Below are 27918 nucleotides of genomic sequence, written 5' to 3'. Positions count from 1 at the left end.
CTCCCGGTCGTCCGGCTGCATTAATGCCCTGTGTTTCCCGTGCAGAGGAGGACAGCGTGTTCGACGAGTCCGACATCCACGACACTCCGACCGGAGCCGGCAGTAAGGAGTCGCAGACCTTCTTCGCTCGTCTCAAGAGGATCGGCGGCAGCAAGTCTGTCAAGTATCAGCCTGTGGAGCTCAGCGCTCAAAGGAGTGAGTGTGACACATCATACTATCATAGTCATTATTCATATTTCAGTCCACGTTACAATGGAAAACAATGGAAAACGTTTTTGTAAATTTTAAATGTGGAGGACTGATCTCTGAGTACTCGAGTACTCGTTTTAAAATATGTAAATATGACTAGAAAAATAACATTGTAAACAGTTGAGAAAGAAAAAGCATGTGTGTGAGTATACTGTGCTCTTAAAGTGACAGCAGCCTAATAATAAACCTGTGGCTTTCTGTCATTAATGATAATCAGAGAACAAAAGAAAAAGAGAAAATCACTCACTGCTCTTGACTGAATAACTTTTGTAACTTTAACAAGGATTAATTTACACTGTAAAGACTACAGTGTTTTTAATACACTTGATAACTTTATTCAATTTATGTAGTATTTCTTATTTCTAGTGCTTGAAGTTTTTTAGTCAGGTCTATTTCATTTGTGTCTTTGTTTTATTGTTGTTTGCTGTGCTGTTGTTTGTTATTAGTTTCTTTTATTTACCCTAGTTAGGATAGTATTGGTTTTCGTGATATTGAAATTGGTGGCAAGATTGTGATATCATACACTCTGATATCATAAAAAAGGTTTTTGCACAGCAAACTAAATCATAAAAACCTTATTTAAAACAAAATAACAATATTGTGAGATCTCAAAATATAGTTAGTTTGCTTTAAATAAGGTTTTTATGATATCAGAGTATATATATATATCGTTATCATGACATAAAATGACTAATTTCGTGATTTTGGTCATTTCGCCCATGCCGATCCAGATGAGTGTAGAAGTAGCCGAGAGTGAATGTGAAGGGCCCTATTTGAATATTTTAATGATCAAAGCACATGGTCTAAAGCACAAGTGCACTTAGGGTGAGTCCGGATCCACTTTTGCTAGTTTAACGACGGGTAAAATGGTCGACGCTCCCGGCGCTGGTCTAAAAGGGTCCCTATTCTCCTAATGAGTAATGAGTGTGTTTTGGGCGTAACGTGCAATAAACCAATCAGAGTCTCATCTCCCATTCCCTTTAAATGCCAGTTGCGCTCGTGCCATGGAGGATTCGCTATTTACATGGAGGACTTTACAGGCGGAAAGACTGAACGCTTCTCTAGCGAGGGAACGGATCTGCTCGTGCTCGAGGTTAAAGCGCATGCAGACCATCTACGGGACAAGCCGGATTCACCATATCTTTATGTACTCAATATTAATCTTTTACATTGTAATCCTTTTATTTTTAATATTTGGCATGTTTGTGTGCTGCTGCGTATCCCTGTGTGTGTGTGTGTGTGTGTGTGTGTAATAAGCAGAGTGTACGTGCGTTCTGGACCCAATGCACAATATTTTTTTGCATTTAAAGAGCGTGTTAGTAATGTGCGCCTATAGGCAGTCTATTTCAGTTCCTCAAAATAGCAACGCACCCTCAGTTCGCCTGAACACACCTCGTTTTCAGACCAGCAGTCCATGGGCGCAAATGCATTTGCCATTTGAACAGCGTGGTGCAGGACGTGAAAATGAAAACTGCATCGTGCTGAAACTAGCACAGAACACTTGCCTGGCGCTGCATTGCATCGAGGGTATGATAGGGCCCGATGTCTCCTTGTTGCATTACCGTATACCAGCTTATCTCTAGCCTGGGCTGATGCGTGTGCTCTCACACGCCTTCATCTTCATCTCTTCTCCTCTTCTTCAGGTGAGATTGAGCTGGCGGAGTACAAGGAGGGCGGCGCGCTTCAGGACACGCTGCTGTACTCCGGGCGAGAGGACGGCAGCAGCCGGAAGAAGAGACTGCAGGCCATGCACAAGCAGAAGTCTCTGGACATCGGCAACACCGACTCCATCCTCTTCAACTTGGACGAGCACCGGCGCAAGTCCTGCATCGACCGCTGTGACCTGCAGGGTCCTCCGGCCCTCCAGCCCTCCTCGTCCTCCTCCATCGGCCGGCAGCAGCACAGAGCACAGCACCATGGGAAGGACTCCTCCAATGGCCACTCCGTCATCGACCGCAGCGGCTCCAGCGTCAGGCCCATCATCCCCGAGGTGCGGCTCAGCTGCATGGAGACCTTTGAAGACAAACCCGCCGGCCTGGACTCGCCGCTGGACAAGGACGACCCGGACCTCATCGACCTCTCCTCAGACTGCACCTCCATCCCTGAGAAGCGCTCCATCCTCTCGCTCTCCGACAGCGACTCGCTGATATTTGAGCCGCTGCCTCCCCTGCGCATTGTGGAGAGCAACGAGGACCTGTTTGAGGCACTGAAGCTCCCCGGCGGAGTGCTGAGCCGAGCTGAGGATCCGCCGGCCGGCCGTTCTCCTCCTGTGGTGCAGGTCAGCGTCGAGGACTGCAGCGGGGACCAGCGGATAGCGGCGACTCTGGAGCTGCCCGACTCCACGGCTCAGCAGGAGAGCACCATGACCCTGAAGCAGAAGAGGGATCTCTTCAGGAAGACCTCGCACATGCCAAACGCTTCCCTGGAGGATTCCTGCAGGAAGGATAGCAGTGGGACAAGTCCCAGTCCCTCGAGCCGGTCGGTCCTGCACCACATCCCCATGGAGTCTCTAGAACGGGCAGGAGACGAGGACGCCGAGGAGACCGATGAGAGAGACAGCGAGCCCAAACCCGACGATGAGAGTGACGAAGCCGAATTCAAGATTCAGATCGTGCCACGCCAACGCAAAGAGAGGAAGATCGCCGTCAGCGCCATCCAGAGGGAATATCTGGACATCACCTTCAACACTCTGGACAAGATGAGCGAGACGACTGCAGAGTCAGGTCAGTCAGCTCGGGCTATACAGCGTATATGATATGTTTCACGCTACATCTTTGTGGATTTGTGTTTGTACTAGGGGTGTAATGGTACATGTATTCGTCACGGTTCGGTCATGCAGTCAGACGACCAGTACAGTCAGTCACAGGCATAGGCATCATTTGCAGGTGGGACGGCTAAGACATGTCCCCACCACTTTCTGCTAGGGTTGATATTGTCCCCACCGCTTTTTGAAACATCTCGCGGCATGGATATACCAATGCAAATAAATAAAACATCTCCAGGTAATTAGCAGAGCGTTCATTTCGTTCTTTCGTGAAATAAGAGGCGATCTAGCGCTGAAATGTGTTCTTTTTAAAATCAAGTGATCAAAGTGCCCGTTGCCGCTGCGATCAGTGGTGCGGATACAGTGTTCTCTTGTGGCCCGCGTCTTCACTCGGACTCGCGCTTCAATCCGCTGCGGAGACTCTATTCGTTCCGGTAAACGTGTCCCTGCTTGATATATAACCACTGATGAACATATTCGGTTTTGATGAGAAAAAAAAAACCGGTACGAGTGCAGATTAGAACCCAGAACCACTGATACGGTTCTATTACTGGACCGTTAAAGTACATACTCAGAATAGTCGGATCTACGTATTTATTCATGTGAAAATTCACGGCACTAACAACATATATTAGATCTCATTAAACGACAAATTAAACCCAATGTACTATTTAAATCGATTGCTGGACATTGTAATGTTATTGTACACATATATTGTACATATATCTGATTTAGCAATGTATTAGCAACCCCCCCCCCCACACACACACACACACACACTCACACACAGAACGCTGTTTGCTAACCGCCACAACAGGAAAAGTGCAGAAGAAGAGCACACTATGGGTGTTTCTCAAACGGAAGACTGCATATCTCGGCCTTCGTTTCGCGTCCTTCATTCGGCCTGTTTTGAAGGATGCATCGGATGTGTCCTTTGTGGCCTTAAATCACCCACAATCCTTTGCACACATTCCAATTAACTAAAATAAACTGATGGAAAATGAGTCGTACTGAGCTCGTCTGAGTTTATTATGAAATGTAAGATAAAAATAATGTTTTTGGACATAACAGCATAGATTATTATCTTTTGTTTTGCTGTAAATTAATCGCTAACACTAAACTAACAATAATAAGCCACTAGGAGACACAGACGGCTGTCATTCACTGTAGTGCAAAAAGTATTTTTCCAAAATTAAGTTTTAGTAGTATTTTCGTGCCATGACCGCAGGGGCAGGGAACGTGTGACGTAGCCTTGTGGTCTTACTAGAGCGTCTCATTCTAGTGTTTGATGCTGAGGAGGACAGTAGCCTTCAAGCCTCAGAAAGACTGGACTAGGAAGGACACAGTTGTTCGTTTGAGAAACACCCGATCTATGCTTAGATATGTTTGCTTGTAATCTCTCTAACAGTGTTTCAAGCGCAGAAAAACAGTTTGAGAATAATATCTCACGTAACTACATTTACCTTAGGCAAGTCACTCACTGTCCACAGCATGTTATATTAGCTTAAATATTCATTATATTTACCAAAAACCAAAAAAGTAGTGCTTGAAAAGTCCTTGAAAGTCCTGGAATTTCTTTTTACAGTATCTGTACGAACCCTGTCCAAAACCGAGGTTGGTACCGACATGTTTGTGTCCCGTTACACCCCTAGTTTGTGCTGTTTTCATTTGATAATAAGTCTTTCACAATATGAATTTGAATAAGAAGACTTTCAGAAGAAAAACAGTGAGACTAACAATCCTGGCACTAATCTAGTTCACATAATGCGCAGTGCACATTCAGACCACTGGTGACGGCCCTGTTGGAGAACGTGTTCATGTGCCGTTGTTCAGAAGTGGTTGCACACAGAGTTCAGAAACTGAAGGTTTTGATATTCACACAGATGAGAAATCCCTGACGAACCTGGAGAAGCCCAGAGAATCGGCCTCAGCTCCGGCTCTGGAGGCGGCCGTCCCCGAAACCAGCCATCGCTCCTCAGTGTCCAGTAAATCCCCCCCACACTAACTCAACTCCACTGAAACTGTGTTAATATGAACCCCGGCCCACTGCTTCTGCTTCATGAGGCTTCATTTGTGCTGTAAGAGTGAGAGATTTGATCAGATCCAGATGTGGGCTTATTCAGGTCGAGTCAGCTTTATTTCTACAGCGCTTTATACAATACAGAATGATTCAAAGCATCTTCACAGTAATAAACAGGAAGATAACAGAATCTATTATGCAAATTTCATCAAATATGAGACTAATTCTGCTGTAAAGCAGCTCTACTGAAGGCCATAGTGTCATTCTTCAGCTCATTTCAGTTCAAATTGATAGTATTTCTGAATGTGAAGTGTCTGTCATGCATGAGCATCTTCTGAAGTGTGTGTCCTGCTCCAGCTCAGTATCGCCAGGTGAAGCGAGGCTCTCTGGGTGCCGTGACCATGAGTCAGCTGATGAAGCGGCAGCTCGAGCATCAGTCCAGCGCGCCGCAGAACATCAGCACCTGGGACACGGGTCGGTCTTCTTTAGCACCACTAATCATGACCAGTCCTGTGTGCTGGAGTCTGTCCCCAACTCTACACCTCACTCTTGCAGGTCCTACCAAGACGAGTCTGCTGTCGGCTCCGAGCACCGCCAGTATGTTTGTTCCAGCGCCGGAAGACTTCAGCGACGAGCAGCCCACGAACATGGCTGACAGGTGGGGGAGAGCGAGCGAGAGCGAGAGAACGCGTCAGGGTTTAGTGTGCCTCATCTGTGTGTGTGTCTGCTCAGGTGCCGGGACTGCGGGGCCGTTCTGGAGGAGTATGACGAGGAGACTCTGGCTCTGGCCGTGGTGGTTCTGTCCATGTTCATCCACCTGAGTCCCGATCTGGCGGCTCCGCTGCTGCTGGAGATCATGCAGTCTGTGGGCAGGTACGCTCGGATCACAGCCGCTGACTGCAGACACGTTCACTGCGATCTCTATGGCTTTCTTTCAGTTTTCTGCTTTAATTCTGCAGGTTGGCCTCGAGCTCCAATTTCACAGGTCAGGCTGAAAGGTGAGTTACTCTTTTACAGCTGTACGTCTGAGTTAGCTTGTGTCGTTCGGGAACAATGGAAGTCACTCCTGTCTGAGAGCTCTAACTCTCAGCTTCACAACAGTTCATTTCACATTTACTAAAACTACCAAAACGCCTCGGTTCCGACTGTAACCCCGGTTCCCTGTAGAGGGAACGAGATGGTGCAGCGATTGAAGCTGTGGGAATGCTCTGATTGATTGCGTCGTGAAGCACAAATTAAATCAGTCCAATGGTGTAACACAACGTCAGAGGCGGTTGTTCTGATCTAGGCCACAGGGCAGATGCGCGGATGGGCTATTATTTCTGGATCTGAATCGAACCGTGAGGAACGCGAGCCTGAGAGGAAGCTGTTCACAGTCTGCACACCCTCGAGCGCTGCCTGTACATCCACTCACAAACAAACAACACACAGATTGTGTGATGTAGCGAGGGCAGGGATGCACACACAACCTGTAACTTTGTTTGCTCGCCATAGTGATATATATAATATATAATGAGACAGACAACACCAAATAAGAGGCACAATTCACAGAGAGCGCTTGCTGAAGACACAGAGGCTAGCGTTACATAGTTTGGGCAGGCTTTATAGTTTCCTGGTTGGTGACGTCACCCGCCTCTGATGTCACGCCACACCACTGGACCAGCCAATGAAGAGTTTGATAAAGTGACATGAGTATTGAGAAATGTGTCCTAGAGATTGTAAAAATCTGTAAATGAAGAGCCATTTGTGGGCCGAAAGAGCCGGCTCCAACGATCCAGCTCCATAACAGGAGCCGGCGTTCCCGTCACTGGTGTGTGTGTGTGTGTTTGTGTGTGTGTGTGTGTGTAGCATGCTGATTCCCGGGAACGTCGCTGGCGTGGCCAAGCAGTTCCTGCGCTGCGTCCTCCATCAGCTCGCGCCCAACGGCATCCTACCACAACTCTTCCAGAGCAACATTAAAGGTCTGAGACACAGCTCACACACACACACACACACACACACACACACACACACACACACAGACAGAGAGAGACTCGAGCTCACTGGCACTGCTCTCTCTGGTTTCAGACGGAAGCTTCCTGCGGACACTGGCCATGGCTTTGGTGGATTTCAATGAGCTGAGCTCTGTGGCCGCGCTGAGCCAGCTGCTGGAGGTGCGTCTCACACACACACACACACACACACACACACACGTCTGCTCACTCACACACACTCACGTCTTCCAGCAGAGGACAGTCTGGAAAGCTTTGCTCAAAACCTTCTTACTTTCCTTTTGTAACAGAGAGTCATGCTTTCCTCAATTAGAGCTTGATTACCAGAACATTCTTCACAACCTTCATTATCAAGACTCTCTGCTTTACACTAATAGTGTGTGCATGAGCTGTGAATGGTTGTATTGTGGCTGCTGGGTAACTGCAGTAAAGCTGCTGGTGTCGTCCTAGGGTCTGAACAATAAGAAGTCTCTGCCAGCAGGCGGCGCTATCCTGCACTGTCTGGACAACATCGCCACCTTCATGGAGACTCTTCCCATGGACTCGCCCAGCAACCTGTGGACCACCATCTGCAACCAGTTCCAGACCTTCCTGGCCAAACTGCCGGCTGTGCTGCCGCTCAAGGTGCGCTCCAGTCTCTCTGAGCTTCAGTCTCTCTGAGCTTCAGTCTCTCTGAGCTTCAGTCTCTCTGAGCTTCAGTCTCTCTCGTATATGATCAGTCTCACAGTGCTCACGGTTTCTCTCCTCTCCTTTATGAAGTGTCCGCTGGACTCAAGCCTGAGGATAATCATCTGTTTGTTGAAGATTCCCGTCACTAATGCAACAAGAGTAAGCTCGTACATTTCTGTGGCTCTGTGTGTCGTTTAAGGTTCCCCTCGGATGAGCCGAAAGTGTTACGGTCATAAATCTCACTGCTTCTCCATTCGTCCTGCAGAGTCTGCTGGAGCCCTTCTCCAAACTGCTGAGCTTTGTTCTCCAGTACGGTGTGTTCAGTCTCTCATATCTCGTAGAGATCTGTGGTTTATGCTACAAGAACTTCAGCAAGGTGAACAAGCCTTTATTTGTCAGTGTTTGCATGATTTTATGCCCTACAGAGATTTTACAATCGCTTGTTGCACCAATGCTACAATTTTCTGTCATAATCATTTGATAACAAACATGTTTTCATTGCTTCAATGAGCTCATTGTTTCTGTCTTAAATTATTACATTTTTAGCTGTGATTTTTTTATATGTACATTTCTGAAAACATAACTAAGTCTCCTCTGATAACAGATCACTCTAATCTGTAATGTGGACTCACGCATTTTCTGTAAAGCTGCTTTGAAACGATGTGTACTGTGAAAAGAGCTATACAAATAAATGTGAATTGAATGAATTGTTTTTGAAACATTTTCCCCTGTTTGCTGCAGGAAAGAGACAAGTTCTACATGTCACGTATCGTGGTCCTGGAGCTGCTTCAGGCTCTGAAGTTCAAGTCCTCTATTCCCGATACGAACCTGCTGCTGCTGGTGCAGGTACAGCCCCGTCTGTCACAGCTCCATTCACTGCACAGGTTCATGGAAAGTTCAGCGATTATGAAATGAATTCAATTTCAGCAATAAGCAGCTCTACAGAAGACAAGACATTATTCAGATCAATTCCGTCTCACAGTAGAGCAAACAACCATGAAGCCATTTGGGTGCATATCTAGTTTTCTGTTGCTAGCACTACTAATATGATGAGTGTTTGGTCTGGTGTCACGTGCTGGTGTGTGAACGTCTGTAAACACGCTGTTGAGCCTCACCCCCTTCTTCTGATACTGAAAGAAGTGTTCACTTGCATTAAATTGGAAAGAATCAGATTATCACTCACTGATTCTTTAAGGACATTTGACAAACTGTGGCATAATTATATAATCTGTTCTTAGAAGAACCCAAATTTATTTATTTTATTTTTATTGTGCTAAATGTTTTGTTTGTTAAGATATCAGTATTGCGTTGTTGTTTTTCTTTTCTTTCCTTATTGGAAGCTGTAGGTTGTTTATTTGAGGGAGGTTCTTATTGGGGTATTAACAGTGTGGAAAGATAATTTCATAAAATCAGTGTTATTATCTGTTGATTTAATATTCCCTGCAGAAAAATCTAATAAAGAAATTAGAAATAAACAGGCTGATGAGATCAGTGTGAGAGCGAGTCAGTAATGTCCTCTGCTGTCCTCAGTTTGTGTGTTCAGACATCGGGACGAGGCTGGCTGAGTCCACCATCATCCAGAAGCACATGATCACCGCTCTGCCCGGGGTGAGCCTCGTCTCTCATCACATCTGCCGTGTGTGTGTGTGTGTGTGTGTGTTAGTGACGGATGTTTGTCCCGCAGTGTACGACCGCGGCCATGGAGTGTTTGAGGCAGTATCTGAGCGAGTTGCTGGACTTCATCGCAGACATGCACACGCTGACTAAACTAAAGGTATTCCTCTACACAAGCGCTCAAACATTCACTGTCGTGATGGACTGAATCATGATGTAATTCATAAAGCAGCTTGACACTGTGAATGTGTGTGATGTGCATTTGCAGCTTCAGTGAGAAGTGAATTCAGTTCAAACAGAGCGTTACGCCTCCGCTGTCTCTCGTCAGTCACCTGAGAAATGTCCGTTTACACACAGTCGTCATGTACAAATGTAAGATGTCCATCCCCAAATCCAGAAAAGTTGAGACATTTAGTAAAATCCAATAAAATCAAGAATCTGTGATGTGTTCATTCTCTTTAACCTTTATTTAACTGACAGAAGTACAAAGAAATCATTTTCTAAGTTTTCACTGACCAACTGTCCCGTGTCAATTCATGTTTGGAGTTTCAGTTTGTGTTTTGATTGGTTCCTCTTTTCCTTTGTTCTTTTCCCACCACTCCTTTGTTTCTATGGTTACTATCACTATGGTTTCATTTGTCCCAGCTGTGTATGATTAATTATCTAGTTTCTGTTTGCTATTTAAGATGCACCCCTTAAGTCTTTATCCAGTCTCTGTTGTGTGTCTTCCCTGCCTGTCAGCTTGTTCCAGAGTACGATTATAAAAGTTTGAGTTTGTATCTATAATCGGAGTCTTCAGTCCTGTTCCTGAGGAAACCACAGTGTGAGAGAAGATCAGACCAACCCAAATGGATGAACGGGTAATGTTCATCACCGTGGCTCAGGAGAGCCACAGCCTTTTAGAGTTTTCGAGGGAATTCCTCCGGCTTGCCATCACCAGCTCCCTCGAAAATAACACCTTGAGGACCTTGTTCCAGATTGGGGACTTTCCAGCACCCCACTAACCTCCCAGACACCACAGGGCTGGGCTGGAGGGAAACCTTGATTCGGTGTCTGGAGAGCGTGTGGTCCCGGTCTGGAACCAAGCCCTTCTCAGAGTCCATTCCAGAGTCTCGTCCCGTCATGGCCGCCGTTCCAGAGTCTCGTCCCGTCATGGTCGCCGCCACGGCAGAGCACTCTGCCAAAATAGTTGCCGCTTCTGAGCCTTCAGCTAAGATGGCCGCCGCTTCGCCTGAGTCTCCTGTCCCTGTCCTCGTCCAGAGTCCAGAGGAATTGGACTTAATAGATTTCGATTACTGAAATACCCTGTTTTCCTCCATCATATGTTTTATCTGTCTGTCAGCTCCAAACTCCTACCCAGCCTTCCTCTCCCACCTCCTCCCATCATCATCATCATCTATTCCTCATCCCTGACTCTGCTGCCTCCTATCAGCCCCTCAGCTCACCCTCATTCCACCATCAGTGATGTGGGCTTGCTGCGGGTCTGCCAGTCTCCAGCTCCATCATGGTCGGTGGATCCCCGGTCTCCACCTCGGCCCGTCGGTCCATTAACTCCACCTTGGCTCCCACCTCCCTCATCTCCACCGTGGCCCATCAGTCCAGGCTCCCTCATCCCTCTGGCTTCGCATTGGTCGTTCGTCGACCTGCCCTCGCCTCAGGACTACACTCCTCCGGCTTCGCCTCGTCCCTTCGTCCCTCTGGCTCCGTTGGACTCCTCACTCCCTCCAGCTCCACCGTGGTCCTCTATCTCTCCAACTCCACCATGGCCCTTCTCTCCATTGGCTCCATCATGGCCCCTCCCTCCATCGGCTCCACCATGGCCCTTCTCTCCATTGGCTCCATCATGGCCCCTCCCTCCATCGGCTCCACCATGGCTCCTCACTCCATCGGCTCCACCATGGCTCCTCCCTCCATCACCTCCAACATGGCCCCTCCACCATGGCCCCTCCCTCCATTGGCTCCACCATGGCCCCTCCCTCCATCGGCTACACCATGGCCCCTCCCTCCATCGGCTCCACCATGGCCCCTCCCTCCATCGGCTACACCATGGCCCCTCCCTCCATCGGCTACACCATGGCCCCTCCCTCCATCGGCTACACCATGGCCCCTCCCTCCATCGGCTCCACCATGGCCCCTCCCTCCATCGGCTACACCATGGCCCCTCCCTCCATCGGCTCCACCATGGCTCCTCACTCCATCGGCTACACCATGGCCCCTCTCTCCATCGGCTCCACCATGGCCCCTCCCTCCATCGGCTCCACCATGGCTCCTCCCTCCATCACCTCCAACATGGCCCCTCCACCATGGCCCCTCCCTCCATCGGCTCCACCATGGCCCCTCCCTCCATCGGCTCCACCATGGCCCCTCCCTCCATCGGCTACACCATGGCCCCTCCCTCCATCGGCTCCACCATGGCTCCTCACTCCATCGGCTACACCATGGCCCCTCTTTCCATCGGCTCCACCATGGCCCCTCTCTCCATCGGCTCCACCATGGCCCCCCTCTCCATCGGCTCCACCATGGCCCCCCTCTCCATCACCTCCACCATGGCCCCTCCCTCCATCGGCTCCACCATGGCCCCTCTCTCCATCGGCTCCACCATGGCCCCCCTCTCCATCACCTCCACCATGGCCCCCCTCTCCATCACCTCCACCATGGCCCCTCCCTCCATCGGCTCCACCATGGCTCCTCTCTCCATCGGCTCCACCATGGCCCCCCTCTCCATCACCTCCACCATGGCCCCCCTCTCCATCACCTCCACCATGGCCCCTCCCTCCATCGGCTCCACCATGGCCCCCCTCTCCATCACCTCCACCATGGCCCCCCTCTCCATCACCTCCACCATGGCCCCCCTCTCCATCAACTCCACCATGGCCCCCCTCTCCATCACCTCCACCATGGCCCCCCTCTCCATCACCTCCACCATGGCCCCCCTCTCCATCACCTCCGCCATGGCCCCCCTCTCCATCACCTCCACCATGGCCCCTCCCTCCATCGGCTCCACCATGGCTCCTCTCTCCATCGGCTCCACCATGGCCCCCCTCTCCATCGGCTCCACCATGGCCCCCCTCTCCATCACCTCCACCATGGCCCCTCCCTCCATCGGCTCTACCATGGCTCCCCTCTCCATCACCTCCACCATGGCCCCTCCCTCCATCGGCTCCACCATGGCTCCCCTCTCCATCGGCTCCACCCTGGTCTCCCGAGCCGTCGGCTTCGCACTGGGCCCCTGAACTGCTGCCACTATCCTTTCAGCTTGTTCCAGAGTACTATTATTAAAGTTTGAGTTTGTATATATAATCGGAGTCTTCAGTCTGTTCCTGAGGAAACCACAGTGTGACACCAACTTAATTGTATTTTGTAAATATAAACTAATTTTGATTTTAACGGCTACAACACACTATAAAAAAGTTGACAGAGGCAAAATACAAGTGAAAAGCTTATAGAATATCCAAGTTAAACTCTTTTGAAACAGTTCACAAAATAAACCTTTATTCAAAGTAAACCTTTATGTAGTTTTGTGTTTGCTGATGGGAAATGTTTGGACTGGGTGCAAACGAACAGCTGCTTCTCAGTTCTTCAGAACACAAGTTTTCAGACAGAGTGAAAGTTGATGTTGAGAAAAGAGAGATGTGTCTCGCAAACCGAACCCCTCCACAGCCGAGGCTTTCCACTGGAAAACTGCTAGTGAGAAGTCTCAGACCTCCTGGGATAAAAGTGTGTGCCACTGCCTGAATGTAAAATGCTGAAAGCATGATGTGTGTGTGTGTGTGTGTGTGTCTCAGAGCCACATGAAGGCCTGCTGCCAGCCGCTGCACGAGGACACGTTTGGTGGGAATCTGAAGGTCGGTCTGGCTCAGATCACGGCGATGGAGATCAGCAAAGGAAACCACAGAGACAACAAAGCAGTGACTCGCTACTTGCCCTGGCTTTACCACCCACCCTCTGCTATGCAGCAGGGGTAAACCTGTGTGTGTGTGTGTGTGTGTGTGTGTGTGTGTGTGTGTTGGCATGTTTAGCTGTACTTGTGAGGACCAAATGTCCCCACAAGGATAGTAAAACCTGAGATTCTCTACTTTATGAGGACTATTTGCTGATTAATATTAAATTGATTAATAAACTGATTAATGATTTTGCTGAAAAAAATTATTAATAAACATAATAAAATGTGTTTTTTTGAAAATGTAAAATACAGAAAGTTGTGTCTGATGGATAGGTTTAGTGGTAGGGTTAGTGTAAGGGGACAGAATATACAATTGGTACAGTATAAAAACCATTATGTCTATGGAGAGTCCCCACAAAGATAGCGAACTAGACGTGAGTGAGTGGGAGTGTGTGTGTGTGTGTGTGTGTGTGTGTTTGCATCGGCATCTCTTTACTCTGTTCTTCTGCTTCCTTAGACCCAAAGAGTTCATCGAGTGTGTGTCGCACATCCGTCAGCTGTCCTGGCTGCTGCTGGGCTCTCTTACCCACAGTGCTTTGCAGCAGGGCTCCTCGTGCTGCATGCCCATCCCTCTGGACGCTGGGTCTCACATCGCGGACCATCTGATCGTCATCCTGATCGGGTTCCCGGAGCAATCCAAGGTATGAAGCGGATCGTTGAGCTGCGGGATCTGCAGGTCTGTGAGTCTGAAGCTCTTCTGTGTGTGTGTGTGTGTGCAGACGTCAGTGCTGCACATGTGTTCGCTGTTCCACGCCTTCATGTTCGCCCAGCTGTGGACCATCTACTGCGAGCAGGCGGCCGTCCCATCCAGCCAGAACCAGAACCAGAACGAGTTCTGCTCGGGGGCCATCCTGACGGGCCTGGAGTTCTGGAGCCGCGTAACTCCCAGCATCCTCCAGCTCATGGCCCACAACAGAGTGGTACGATTCTCTCTCACACACACACACCATCTGTACAATGGGCTTGATACGACACTATTAGATATAAAATTACTCCTATTTGCAATTAATTCTAGACTGCATGCTAATGAGCAAAGACAATCATTCATGATAAGGGTTTGAAATTAACACCCGCCAAATGCGGGTAAAATCATCAGTGGCGGGTAACGCTGTCAAATCACAGGCCAGTTTGGCGTTATTATATTTCCTCACTTAGCTGGGGAAGTTCGTGTAAGACAAATCTGCACAGATTTAGCGCAAATACTCTTGAGACATCATGATATATTAAATACAGCGTATTGCGCAGAATCTGCTCATATCTGGCGTTCTTGAACACACACGGCACTACACAACAAATAACAATGCGCTTGTTCATTTGCATCGAAGCAATAGTGAAGTAGAAAAACCATGAAAGGCTTAACCCTCTGGGGTCTGAGGTGTTTTTGGGGTCCTTGAGATGTTCTGACATGCCCTGACATTTGTGCTTTTTTCAGTTGCTTATAAACATATTAATGGCAAAGGTGTAATTACACTCTATTTAGCACAAACAGGGCTACCATAATATGTGAGCAACATATATGTACATGTTTGTATTTTTGAGAAACTTTTTGCGGTTTACAGACACTATTGCATATCGCGATTAGAACAAAAGAACTGAAGAATAAAGAACTTACTATTCACAATCCTCAGCTGGATCCGCTGCTCCTCGAAACTAAACTAAAGCAGCACTTCTGAGGTAAATTTCCCAGGATTATTCCTCACAGCGTCACAAGACGACCTAAAGTACATGACTCTGATTACTCGCGGTGTGTGTTATCCAGCTGATTGTGGGCGTTGATCATTTGTGTTTGAATAGCGCGTGGGCGTTCACATTAACACTTAATGAGCTATAATGAGCTGAAATGACAACGACTGACATCTCTCTCTTTTCATACAGATTACATAAACTGAGAATATTTGTTTTTTATATAAATAACTTCATTTAAAAGAGAATTCAAGATTTATAAAGACATATCTCTTGTGCCTGTGTGACTGAGTATTTGCTGAGTCAGTTCATTTTCGGAGTGTAAAATGAACAGTTCATGAAGGGAGGAGATGCTGGATGGCAAGATTTTGTTTGAATATATATATGTTGTGATGTAGTTAATCCAGTTCATTTCCTTTTTTCTTTTTTTGGCTAGTAGAAGTTCTGAATGGCTGGTAACTTTTTTTAGTTATTAGTTATAAATTTAGTAGCCAAATTGGCCAGTGAATGAAAAAGTTAATTTCAAACCCTGATCATGACCCATCATAACCGACAGAAGTGTGACGCGGCAGGTGTTCGTGTGTGTTTCAGATGGTAGAGATGGTGTGTTTGCATGTCATCAGTCTAATGGAGGCCTTGCAGGAGTGCAACTCAACCATCTTTGTCAAAGTAAGAGGGATATATTACCACACATGCTCAAACTGATTGGGTCTGTAGTGCTTGAAACTGTATTTGCACTTCTACATTATGCAGTCTAAGGTGTTTATTATATTTAACGTCTTCTTCACTCTGTTTAGCTGATTCCCATGTGGCTGCCAATGATCCAGTCGAATTTAAATGTAAGTGTTCCTCATATTGATTATCAAGTCAGGCAGTGATTCTTGCTTTCTTTCTAGAGTAAACTTCAAAATCTCCCCGTTAGGGTGTCTCACACTGAACCGAGCCGAGAGCGTTTGACCCCAAAGTCTAGTTTGTTTGGCTAGTGTGATCGCTAACCGCGCCGGAGCACAGAACAGCTACTACTGTCATCATTACGACAGCAAACATATTATATTACTACTCGGAAAGTACACTTTTTAATTAATTTAATGTAATCGAGTATATTCAGCTTTATAATGGGTCTGATTCTCAACTAATTGATGACAGGAATTGTAGTTTGCGAGTAAAAGCTATCGAGACTCTGGGTTTATGAGCTATACTGGGACCAGCCACCGGGGGGCGATCGAGACTATGGGTTTATGAGCTATACTGGGACCAGCCACCGGGGGGCGATCGAGACTATGGGTTTATGAGCTATACTGGGACCAGCCACCGGGGGGCTATCGAGACTATGGGTTTATGAGCTATACTGGGACCAGCCACCGGGGGGCTATCGAGACTATGGGTATATGAGCTATACTGGGACCAGCCACCGGGGGGGTGATCGTGACTCTGGGTTTATGAGCTATACTGGGACCAGCCACCGGGGGGCTATCGAGACTATGAGTTTATGAGCTATACTGGGACCAGCCACCGGGGGGGGATCGAGACTATGGGTTTATGAGCTATACTGGGACCAGCCACCGGGGGGGCGATCGAGACTATGGGTTTATGAGCTATACTGGGACCAGCCACCGGGGGGCGATCGAGACTATGGGTTTATGAGCTATACTGGGACCAGCCACCGGGGGGGCGATCGAGACTATGGGTTTATGAGCTATACTGGGACCAGCCACCGGGGGGCGATCGAGACTCTGGGTTTATGAGCTATACTGGGACCAGCCATCTGGGGGCGATCGAGACTATGGGTTTATGAGCTATACTGGGACCAGCCACCGGGGGGCGATCGAGACTATGAGTTTATGAGCTATACTGGGACCAGCCACCGGGGGGGGATCGAGACTATGGGTTTATGAGCTATACTGGGACCAGCCACCGGGGGCGATCGAGACTATGGGTTTATGAGCTATACTGGGACCAGCCACCGGGGGGCGATCGAGACTCTGGGTTTATGAGCTATACTGGGACCAGCCACCGGGGGCGATCGAGACTATGGGTTTATGAGCTATACTGGGACCAGCCACCGGGGGGCGATCGAGACTCTGGGTTTATGAGCTATACTGGGACCAGCCACCGGGGGCGATCGAGACTATGGGTTTATGAGCTATACTGGGACCAGCCACCGGGGGCGATCGAGACTATGGGTTTATGAGCTATACTGGGACCAGCCACCAGGGGGCGATCGAGACGCTTTGGCTTCACTATTCAGGACTTGTGCGGTATGCTTGGTGCGACAACCGCTCCAGGGCTCTAGTGTGAGCACACCCTGAAGGTGATGATACACTGGGCAACTTTTTTGAACGATGTTGCTCGGGCACTTTCCTGTTGAGAATGGGCAACGAATTTCTATCTGGATGCTTTAGATCGGTCATGGGCTGTGTCTCTCCTGGTTGCCCGTTAACGGCAATATTGTTCAAAAAGTTGGCCTGTGTATCATGACCTTTAGACACTAACCGCCCTGTGTGTCTACAGCATCTGTCCGCGGGTCTCCAGCTGCGTCTGCAAGCCATTCAGAACCGGGTGAACCACCAGTGTCTCCAGAACCCCGGACCCGGATCCTTTCCTCTCGCTCTGCGCAAGTGGCTTCAGTGCACGCAGTTTAAAATGGCCCAGGTGGAGATCCAGTCGTCGGAGGCGGCGTCCCAGTTTTACCCCATGTGACCTGTTGTGTGTTTCATCATGAGCTTCAGCTCAACGTTCACTGAGCGCAGTGGTCTTCCGGGTGTGTGTGTGACTGCATACTGCTCTTCATCATGTGTGTGTGACTGCATACTGCTCTTCATCATGTGTGTGTGACTGCATACTGCTCTTTATGCATTACAGAAATCATGTATAGAGAAGAAAGTTAGTCTGTGACAAGCAGGAAGAGTTTTTCGCATTATCAATAGTATGCATATTTCAAACCAAAATAAACAATTCAAGAGTTTTTTAAAAACATGACCTTGAATTTTGTCTTTGTGTTAAACTGAAACACAAGTATTCTTTTACTTGATCAAATGCTTCAAACAGTTTGTGATGAGAAAATAAATCTGAAGCATTCAAAATTGACTAAACATGTTTAAATTTCAGATGTACTAGTATCACGTGTGCGACTAATGTAAGTAAAGTGAACCGTGAACCCATCCGACCTGTCAGTTAACTGTGGGATCATATAAGCAGACGCTCACCTTGCTCTGGCGTCCCTCCACCTCCCCAACTCCACCAACATAATTCAGGCATCTTACACCAGACTCATCATCCAAGCATTAGTAGTGCAGTATATCTGAGCTCCAGCTGAAGCTGCTTCCTCGAGACCCTCCTCTGCCGAATACACTTAACCTTATTAGCTTAAAGATTATATTTGCAAACGCACTCTTAAATGAGAATAAAGACTCTTTCTCATTCTTGATGGCTGAAACACTGAAAACTGTGGATACAGGACGCCCGACCAATAAAACAACTGTAACCCATGTTCCTGACAGCAGAGAACACGTGTTATTCTAGAATGGAAGTTTCGACAAATGAAATGAGTAAAAAAACAGCGTGAGGTCAGTGAGAAGTACGAGGTGTGAGACGCACACTGTGACTGGACTGACCTTAAAATGACGGCATTACACCACACAACATGAGACTGCTCATAACTGGGCCACAACTTAATGTTTTTCAGTATCTTGTGCAAATTCAAAGCTGAAATAGGTTCATTTTAGACCCTAACGTGTATTTTTACAAGTCCCATTAACCCTTCATTAGTCGATTTATCCAGGAATAGGATTGTTGGATGTGGTGTTCAATATTGTAAGTTCTTTAATTTCCATTAACCATACAGCCTTTCACAGATGACACAAAATGATGTTTTCTAGAAACATATGCAAGGACTCTATATGAGTGAATAACAGTCATGAAGGCAGATTTCTCATTCATCATTTATTCATATAATACATTTTGACTTCTGGATACTTGAATTTTTCAGGGCACAGAAGAACAACACATCCAGATCCACTGATGTCCACAGGTCTGACCTCATGACCTTTATCATGACCTTCATGGCTCATATTAACTCCTGCATCATCATCAGCTCAGAACACTGGAGAAACACGATGGGAATTATCAAGAGCTTTCGATCTGATCAAATGTCCATTGTGCCTTCAATTACTATAGTTTACATGGTATATTAGTCACGCATGTAGTGTTGTAGCCTTGAGGGAGACGACAGACTGGAATCTGTTCATCAGGAGCTGAAGAGTGCTGAACATTACTCTCACTCGCTCCACAATGGGCTTTACCCTTTAAGTTTATCATTTAAACGTGTTTTTTCTTGGCTCAGGATCAGCATCACTCGAGCTCTTCCACACGGTTAGACCACAGCGTTACTGGCCTTCATGAAGGAGCTCATCTTCTGCACACCTGTCCCGCTCTTCTCTTTCTTCAGTGGTGTCCTGTACGCGACAATAACAAAAGTACAGAGCAGTTTTAGAATTAGCTGCCGCTGACCTGAGACAATACAGGCATGCTAAAGAACTAGCCGTATCAGAGAACGCGCAGTGAGTTCCTCAGTCGTTCTGCAGATGGTCTCTACACCGCTGGGTATTGAGCGCTCCTCCACTACATGATGCTGGGTCTATTTCTGTCCTGTTTCAGTGCCTCTGTGGTCTTTATGTTTCTCCAGTGAGCCTGAATCCAGTCGGAGGAGTCTTTGTTCTGTACAGTCGCTCCCTGAAGGAAAAGCACACAGTTCTGCATGACATCAAAGCCATGCTAGCACATTACACGGCCATCAAACACAACGTTACATAAACAGCAGCGCAGTTTCATTGGACAGAATATCATTTCCTTGAGCGATTGCTAATTAAACATCCTCTGTGGGTTCAGAAGAACTGCAGGAACTGTGAAACACTGCGGTGGGACACTAAACTTCATCTTAAACTATTTAAACAGCACTAACTCCTTCCTTTAGCATTATCACGGCTCTTTTTAAAGGGATAGTTCACCTAAAAATGAAAATTAGCCCATGATTTACTCACCCTGAAGCCATCCTAGGTGTATATGACACTCTTCTTACAGACGAAGACACTCAGTGTTATATTAAAACTGTCCTGGCTCTTGACGCATGACGTAATGACGGCACTGGACGGCACTGGACGCCTCTCGCGGTGCAAACACACAGCGCTGGGCGACCCCGTTCGTCATCACGCTGAGCGTCAAGTTCAAATGTTACTCTTTTGGCATAAATCGGTGCGTTCGGCCGTCTGACAGAAGCTTATCGGATTAGTATTTTAGTCAATAAAGTTTATGGATATTCTTCTTACACTTCACTTCAGACCTTTATTAACCCCCGCAGAGCCGTGTCGAGCACTCTAATCATGGATAGATGCGCTTTAATGGACTTCCAAAGTCAAACAGTCATTCACTGCCATCATCAGGCTTGGAAGAGCCAGGACAATTTAATATAAATTGTGTGTAAATTGTGCGAGTGTGTTCGTCTGAAAGAAGAATGTCATACACACCTAGGATGGCTTGAGGGAGAGTAAATCATGGGCTAATGTTCATTTTTGGGTGAACTATCCCTTTAAATGAGAGATAAAATAACTATTTGCTGAAGATACACACTTTCTCTAAAACATTCATGTGTAAAGATGGCAGTGAAAAGGCTTAAGCGAGGTGGTGTAGTTGACTGGTGTGTAACAGAGTTGGACACATGAAGGACGCCAAACCTGCATCACCACCTTTTTAAAGAGATAATTCACCCTAAAATGAAAATTCTGTCATCATTTACTCATCATGGAGATGTGGAACTACAGTGTGTTGGTGGAGTCGTCAGCACCCTCGGCTGGGCACAACACACACAGGACAATGTGGAGTATTTACCCACAATCCCCTGAAAACAAAACGAACAAAACAAAGCAAAACAAAATGAACAAGACAGACGCCCGAATCTTGTAACAAAATTACATAAGATATCACCTAAGTGAATTCAGGTTCCTATTAGCCACAGGAATAAAAGAATATAAATTTCACACAGTGCCTATTCTCATGCTTACTCCTACAGTCATTCGTATATAGAATAAAAAGCAAATGTGAAAGAACACAGCCCTGAGGAGAGCCTGTGGAGGTAAGGGCTTTTGAGGATGAAACACCATTTACCCTAACACACTGCGACCTGTTCCAGGAAAATCCAGGATCCAGCCAATTAAAGTAGAGTTCAAGTTAAAAAGAGACTGAAGTTTCTCAGCCAACAAGAAGGGCTGAATGGTATTAAAAGCTGAAGAAAATCAATGAAAAGGAGGATTCCAGATGTTGATAAAGGGAATTTAACAATGTAAGTACTGCATCCTCAACACCTCTACTAGCCCTGTAAGCAGACTGGAGAGGGTCTCACTGCTTCAGTAACTCCTGCTTAATCAACTTCTCAAAAGTCTTCATCACCAATGAGGTGAGAGCTACAGGTCGAAAGTCATTTAAGACCTTGGGGTTCTTACACTTAGCCACAGGAATAATTGTAGAATGTTTCCAAATCTTTGGCACTGTTTGCATCTGGAGTGATTGAGTGAAAATCACTTTAAAGATCTCACTTAACTGACCAGCACAAGACTTAAGGACTCGACCACTGATGTTGTCAGGGCCAGGACTTTTCCTAACATTAGTTTGATTAAATAATGATTTGACCTTAAATACATCAAAATCAAGAATACAATCACTAACCAAATTATCACACATGACTGATTTTTTTCACTAAAATCACTGTTAGAAAATCTCATATAAAAACTATTTAATTCATTTGCTAGCTGCTCATCAGAATCAAAACCATTTAAGTTCACAGTGCTAGTGCCTTTGTGTAGACCTGTCATTAGTTTCATGCCATTCCACACAGATCTGAGATCAGACTCACTGAATTTAGACTCAATTTTCCTTTTATACTGAAGTTTAGCCTTTACTATTTCAGCTCGCACAACCTTCCTAACTGCAGCATATGCACTTTTGTCACCACTATTAAAAACAGTCCTCTTTTCCCTTAACAGATGTTTCAGTTCTTTAGATATCCAGGGCTTATTATTAGGATAGGAAACAACTGTCTTAGTTGGGATCACACTGTCCACACAGAAAGAGATGTAACTGCATACTGCATCAGTCAGTTCATCAATGTTGTTGGATGAGTCTTGAAAAACAGACCAGTCGATACAGTCAAAACAGCCCTGTAGGGCCACAGTGCTCTCCTCGTTCCACACCTGTACCACACGTGCCTGCACTTTGTCTCTGTGTAGCACAGGTCTGTATGTGGGGAGAAGATGCACCACATTATGGTCAGAAAATCCTATAGGAGGACCTGCAACAGACTTATAGGCTCCCTTGATAGAGCCATAGCAGAGATCCAATAGTCTGTTCCCCCGAGTGGGACAGGTGACGTACTGGGTGAAACTGCTCGGCGACTTTTTACAGTTGACATGATTAAAATCACCAAGAAAGAAGCACGGGGCATCAGCAGAGATAGATTGTAGTTTTTGAGCTACTGAAAAGATGACATCAGAAGCGGATCTTGTATCTGCCCTGGGGTGGATGTACACTACTGTCAGAAATATTTGGGGGAATTCCCTAGGCAGATAGATGGTCTAAGAGACACCGACAACAGCTCGATGTCCGGTAAACAAATCCGTTCGCGCGCAGTGGCGCTGTTGCACCACTTTGGATTGATGTACAGGCAAACACCCCCGCCGTGACGCTTCCTCGTCACCTCCGGGTCACGGTCCAAACGGATCGGAACCCCATAACCATCAATGTTCACGGTAGAATCCAGGTCAGTGTCAGACAGCCCCGTCTCAGTGAAAGCCATCACACAAGCGTCCCTGAACTTGTGCAAAGAGGCCACACACGTTTGCAGTTCATCAGTCTTATTCCTTAAGGACTGGACATTAGCCAGCAGTATCGTTGGTAGGGGAAGACGTTTCTTTACCATTAGTTTTCTTAGTCGTTGCCGCACTCCGCCCCGTTTCCCTCTCTTCCTGATTTGTTTACCAGGTGTAACCGGACGCCTAAAACTTTGTATCGGAGCATTGTCACCGACTAAAAAGTCAAAACAATCAAACTCCCCGTGACTTAATAGCCGAGTTGCATCTAGGTCCACCACATAATTGCTTGATTTAAATCCCAGGAGAAAGTCCCGTGTGTATTGGATCCTGTCTGGCTTCACAAACAAACCCCGAGCGATGTTCAGCACGATTGTCAGAAGTAGGAAGAAGAATATCTCCATTGTTGGGCAGATAAGCGCGGCAGAACACCCGTACACAAACTGAAGTAATAATAAATAAATAAAAACGTTGTAGTTTAAACATAAAAACGTAAACAATATAGGCTACGGACAACAAACAGATGCAGACACCTGCTACCGGGTCGCCTGAATCGAGCCGCGCCCCTACAATAATCCATAGGTTGAGATTTTTGAAAAGAAGTGAGGTGATCTGAGATCAGATATCACCACAAGTGGATCAGGCTCTAATTCAACATTCAACATCTAACATTTCTGACAGAATTTGAAAAATATTAGTCCAGAATGGAATTAGCTTAGAGCAAAGAGAATAACTATGCAGGATAGTGGCTTCCTCTGTCTGACATTTATCACATATTGGGGAAACATCTTAAAGTTAGTTTTAGTGGAATGAAGTCAATGAATAATCTTAAACTGAATAAGGCAGTCCGAGAGTTAACGGAGCATTTATGAATATTCTCTAACGCATTACCGGCTTCACTAATTCTGGCTTTAAGATTGATACTGGATCTGTCACATGACCCTGGGGTCCCCAGAAGCCCTCGGGACGACCCACTGTTTCGGCAGCGCGCGGGCTCCTCAATAATAGATGTGGCAGGTGGTGACACGACACTTCACAGACTTAATCAATCTTTTATATCCCAGCTGTTGGAGAGCAGCGTTTGAAGTCTGCTGGAGGACACCGAGAGGACGGCTCATGCTGGAGTCATGCTGCAAATCCAGTCAGACTTTAACTTCACTTTCATATGATTTTGTAGATCAGATTCAGTCATTTTTAATCATATGGACACCCAAAGGTCATTCCATGTCAACCAGAAGGTCCTGGCGAAAAATATTCGTTCCAACGAAAGAAATATATAATGAAGGAAGCCATAGATGAATGTTTACGGAGTAATTGTCATGGTCATGTCATGTTTAGTTTCATTATCTTGTTGTTTACTTTCTATGTGCTGGCTTTTGTCTTTGCCTGAGTTCTAGTTCATTGTTGGTTACTATGGTTTCTCCTGATTAGTGCACACCTGTTTCCTGTTTCGTTAATGATCATTCCCAGTGTATTAAAGCCATCTGTTCCCTCAGATCTATGTTCTGCATTGTTAGTGGTTATTATGTAGTGTGTTTCATGTTTCTGTTATTTATTGAAATTCTCTTTAACCTTCATTCTGCATCACTCATCATCTTTGTGGATTTTACTACATGCAACCAGTGACAGAACTCAGAACGGATTTATGCACGGCACAGTGTATGATTGTGGCCTGTCCCAGTCGAAATATGATCAGTCGTGGGGATGTCTGTGGTCATGTCTTCTAAACGCTGGTCCCACAGTGTCGTACAGTGAGAGAGGCTCAAAGATCGTCTTGTGACCAAAGATAGCCTGTGATAATTTTCTGTCAATGTCAGAAGTTTATCATGATCATCTCAGTGTTTGCTGCTACGACCTCCGTCTACTGACTAGCCAATAAAAATGCAACATGAAATGGCGTATTGATCAACATGACATTTTCTTACCTCAAGCTCTGTTTGCAAGTTGTCATGCCAAGCTGGCCTCTTCCCTAGCCATGACCGCGTCCTTATTCTCCTCTTTCGCTTCATCCTCTTTTTTTCAGCGCACATAAAAAACACAATTGCCAAAGTGCGATTCATCTTGCTCTATTTATTTACCAGCAGAGAGACCGAGATCCCGGCCAGACTTCAGCCATGCCCGCTACAGAACTTCAGCCAGGTCTTAAGCCCAGAGCCCAACACAGTCTCGAAGCTCACCAAGAGGCTAAACCCAGAGTATTTGCCAGAGGTCAGTTTCGTCCCGGAGCCTGAGCCCATTGTGGAGACTGAACGGGTGCATGAGCCGGCAGCAGCATCGAGGCATCACTAGTGGAGTTCGAGGGGATCGACTGGAGCCCCGCTCACACTCCCATTGCTGAGGGCCGCTCAATGAGCTGGTCCTCACTGAAGTATTATTTGATGAGCTAGATGATGTAATCGTTAATCGTCTACAGTCTCCACTGACCCCGTCCAGTTCCAAGTTGTCCCTCTCCCTTCTCCTCCGCTCGGGTCCTCCAGTGGTTCTACCCTGCTGTTTGGATCTGCCTTGTGCTTCCAAGTCATCAGCTCTGCCTTGGATCTTAGGATCCCTCAGTACTGCACAAATCTGTTGACTTTAGCAATCCTTGTTGCATTCTACACCAATGGTGACAGTTCAAAAATGTGAAAAAGCATTTTTCTTTTCTTTTACAAATTCAGCATGCAAGGTACTCATGTATTAAAGATATCTTAATACCCCCTTAGATAGGTTCAATCACAGAGATATGGGAATGTGCAAAGAGTTGCATTTCACCCAGTATCAATGGTCAAAAAATCTAAATGTGGTCACTTTGCTTTGCATACTTATTGTATTTAAAGAGGAATATCTGAAGAACAATTAATGTTGAAACTAGAAATGTACCTTTATTTATTCACATAAAAAGAGTAACTCATCATCTTGTCTAAATATACAAGAACTGGTAATTTAGCTTGTGCAATACCTCTATTTCATTTTTGACATCCACTGCTTTATGTTGGGCAGTTCTTCAGGAACATCATCAGGAATGAAGCACTGTGCTTGACCCTGGGTTATCATAGATCTAACCCTGCTTTTAGCCCAGGGTTAAAAATTGCAAGTGTGAAAGCCCGAAATGTTTCAACACTTGAGGTGATTAAATACACCCCTTAGCAGTGCCTCTAACCGCAGCAGTAACACTCAATCAAGGGTGAAGATGAAGGCGGGAGGAGCCGGAGCGGGAGAGCCAGGAGTCCAGGGAGGGAGAGGCCATGGTGAAGCCAGGGGGACGGCTGACTGAGGTGGAGCAGATGGAGGTAGAGACCCAGGCAGAGACGACACTGAATCCCCTCGTACTCCACCCACACTCCCACGGGGAAGGACGATGTTGCCAGCTCACGCACCCGGTCAAACAGTTTGCTGGGCTCCGGCTCCGGGTCGATCTGTGGCTCGGGCATTGGCTCTGGTGCTGGGATTGTGGGCGGCTCAGGCTCCTAGTCTGCGGTGGGCTCTGGTATTAGTTCTGATGGGGTGGGCGATCAGTCAAGAATCATGTTGATGAATCCTCCTCGCCAATGGTGAAGGGGGATCCGCACTGCGATAATACCCAGTCGATAAACTTCATTAGCGTCCCACGAGGACAGTCTCTGGACAGGCATGCTCTCGTTCCATGTTGAGTCCTGCCCGGAAAAACACACACAGACTGTCATTGTCGTAGTGGACTAGATGGTAGAGATCCAAGAAGACTGAAAAATGGCCCAAAACTCACCACACCTTAAACACTGTCCATATGAGGTCCGTAGACCAAAGAACTCCAAGGGAATTATTCAAAAAAAGCCTGCACACACCATCAATAAAGGACACATTTTTTCTTTTACTTTTAAAGGACAAAAATGTTGTGTAATTGTTTATATCCCCTTCTTTTTTTACTATGGGCTGTTAGGAAACACAATATTTTGTGATCCAGCACGTTTATTTTTTGACATTTTTTAAAATGTATTATCATTGAATATTTACTTGATTGTGTATTGAGTTCATTTTATGTGAAATTCTGTTTAAAAATGTACATATTTTTGGTTGTTAACATACCCCAGTTTGGTTGACCATGTGATCCATGTAATCATGTGACGTCTTAAGATGGCTCCTGGACTAAGCGTTGGGCTGGTTGGACTTGAATCGGCGCTGCACAGAATGGTCGGGGTATGACATCACAGTACCGCGAGAGCGATGAGAGAGCAGACAGCTCGATTCAAGTCCATCAAGCCTATTGTCAACTTGCCATTGCGAAAGGTCACATGTGATGAAACGTTTGCCATTAAAACAGTGATTTTATCTTTTTTGTCCTTCTTTTTATTGATAGAGTGTGCAGGCTTTTTTAATCATTTCCCTTAGAGATCCAAGAAGTCCTGTGTACTCCTGGAGGAAGCAATTCCCCTACGAGAGAAGATGGTTTAATGAGAGAAGGCAACATCGCAGCAGTAACATTTATTTAACACTAAATCAAAATAACAAAGAGTTTCAGGATATTAAACAAAGCAAAAGAACAACGTTAATACATGATATCAGACAATAAACAGAACAAACACAGGGCTTAAATACACATCAACATAACATAGAACAGGTGTGAACAAATTACTCAAACAATGCAAACATGAAAATCAACTACAACTTGCACTTTTGCAAAATCACACACAAAAAAAAACACAAATACACAACAGTTGTAATAGATTATACTTCACATTTTATAACAAGAGGAAATTCTAATACTTAAACAATCCATGAGAGGCAAATCTTGGCTCGTTGTAAACGCGTGTGGAGAGAGCACTGCCGTAAGAGACGTGAATCATGTCGAAACGATACAGTTCAAATAAGCAAAATACCTTCTTACAAATATTACTGAAACTGATTCAAATACAGAATCTAATAATGATAATAATATTATTAATAATAATGAATACACTATTGAGAGCTAGTTAATGTGCCTCAACTTGACCATTTCCAGGTAGTGTATGTTCTATGCAACTGTTTGATAGAGGGTTTCAAGAGATAGGTCTAGTTTCAACATTAATTGTTCTTCAGATATTCAACTTTAAATACAAGTATCAGCTGTATGAAAGTGACCCACATTTGTTTTTTTATCACTGATATTTTGCACATAGAGCCACATTAAGATCTCC

At 46.1% G+C, this 27918-nt stretch overlaps 2 protein-coding genes across 2 annotated transcripts in view; one reads left to right on the top strand and one right to left on the bottom strand.

The window, feature by feature from the left end:
- The window catches only part of unc79 (unc-79 homolog, NALCN channel complex subunit), a gene marked incomplete at its 5' end in the record, with an annotated part of 70284 nt that extends 52373 nt beyond the window's left edge, over positions 1-17911 (top strand). The window contains 20 exons of the mRNA XM_081394198.1: positions 46-195; positions 1893-2972; positions 4897-4998; positions 5391-5691; positions 5766-5906; positions 5993-6031; positions 6882-6994; positions 7101-7186; positions 7475-7648; positions 7784-7852; positions 7959-8069; positions 8435-8539; positions 9224-9301; positions 9378-9467; positions 13093-13268; positions 13708-13891; positions 13970-14170; positions 15525-15602; positions 15731-15772; positions 17445-17911. Coding sequence (XP_081250324.1) covers positions 46-195; positions 1893-2972; positions 4897-4998; positions 5391-5691; positions 5766-5906; positions 5993-6031; positions 6882-6994; positions 7101-7186; positions 7475-7648; positions 7784-7852; positions 7959-8069; positions 8435-8539; positions 9224-9301; positions 9378-9467; positions 13093-13268; positions 13708-13891; positions 13970-14170; positions 15525-15602; positions 15731-15772; positions 17445-17633 — 3509 coding nt within the window. The 3' untranslated portion in view covers positions 17634-17911. The remainder of the gene's footprint in view (positions 1-45; positions 196-1892; positions 2973-4896; positions 4999-5390; positions 5692-5765; positions 5907-5992; positions 6032-6881; positions 6995-7100; positions 7187-7474; positions 7649-7783; positions 7853-7958; positions 8070-8434; positions 8540-9223; positions 9302-9377; positions 9468-13092; positions 13269-13707; positions 13892-13969; positions 14171-15524; positions 15603-15730; positions 15773-17444) is intronic.
- Positions 17912-20300: 2389 nt separating this feature from the next.
- fam98b (family with sequence similarity 98 member B) overlaps positions 20301-27918 on the bottom strand; it is a 549041-nt gene continuing 541423 nt past the window's right edge. Inside the window, exon 9 of the transcript XR_014028882.1 lies at positions 20301-20509. The gene's annotated coding sequence lies outside the window, so the exon portion shown is untranslated. The remainder of the gene's footprint in view (positions 20510-27918) is intronic.

This window comes from Scardinius erythrophthalmus, assembly GCF_964197995.2.
Source record: "Scardinius erythrophthalmus genome assembly, chromosome: 19".
Taxonomy (NCBI): Eukaryota; Metazoa; Chordata; class Actinopteri; order Cypriniformes; family Leuciscidae; genus Scardinius; species Scardinius erythrophthalmus.
Note: the sequence above shows the minus strand (reverse complement) of the source record. Positions and strands in the feature narration are given on the sequence as shown.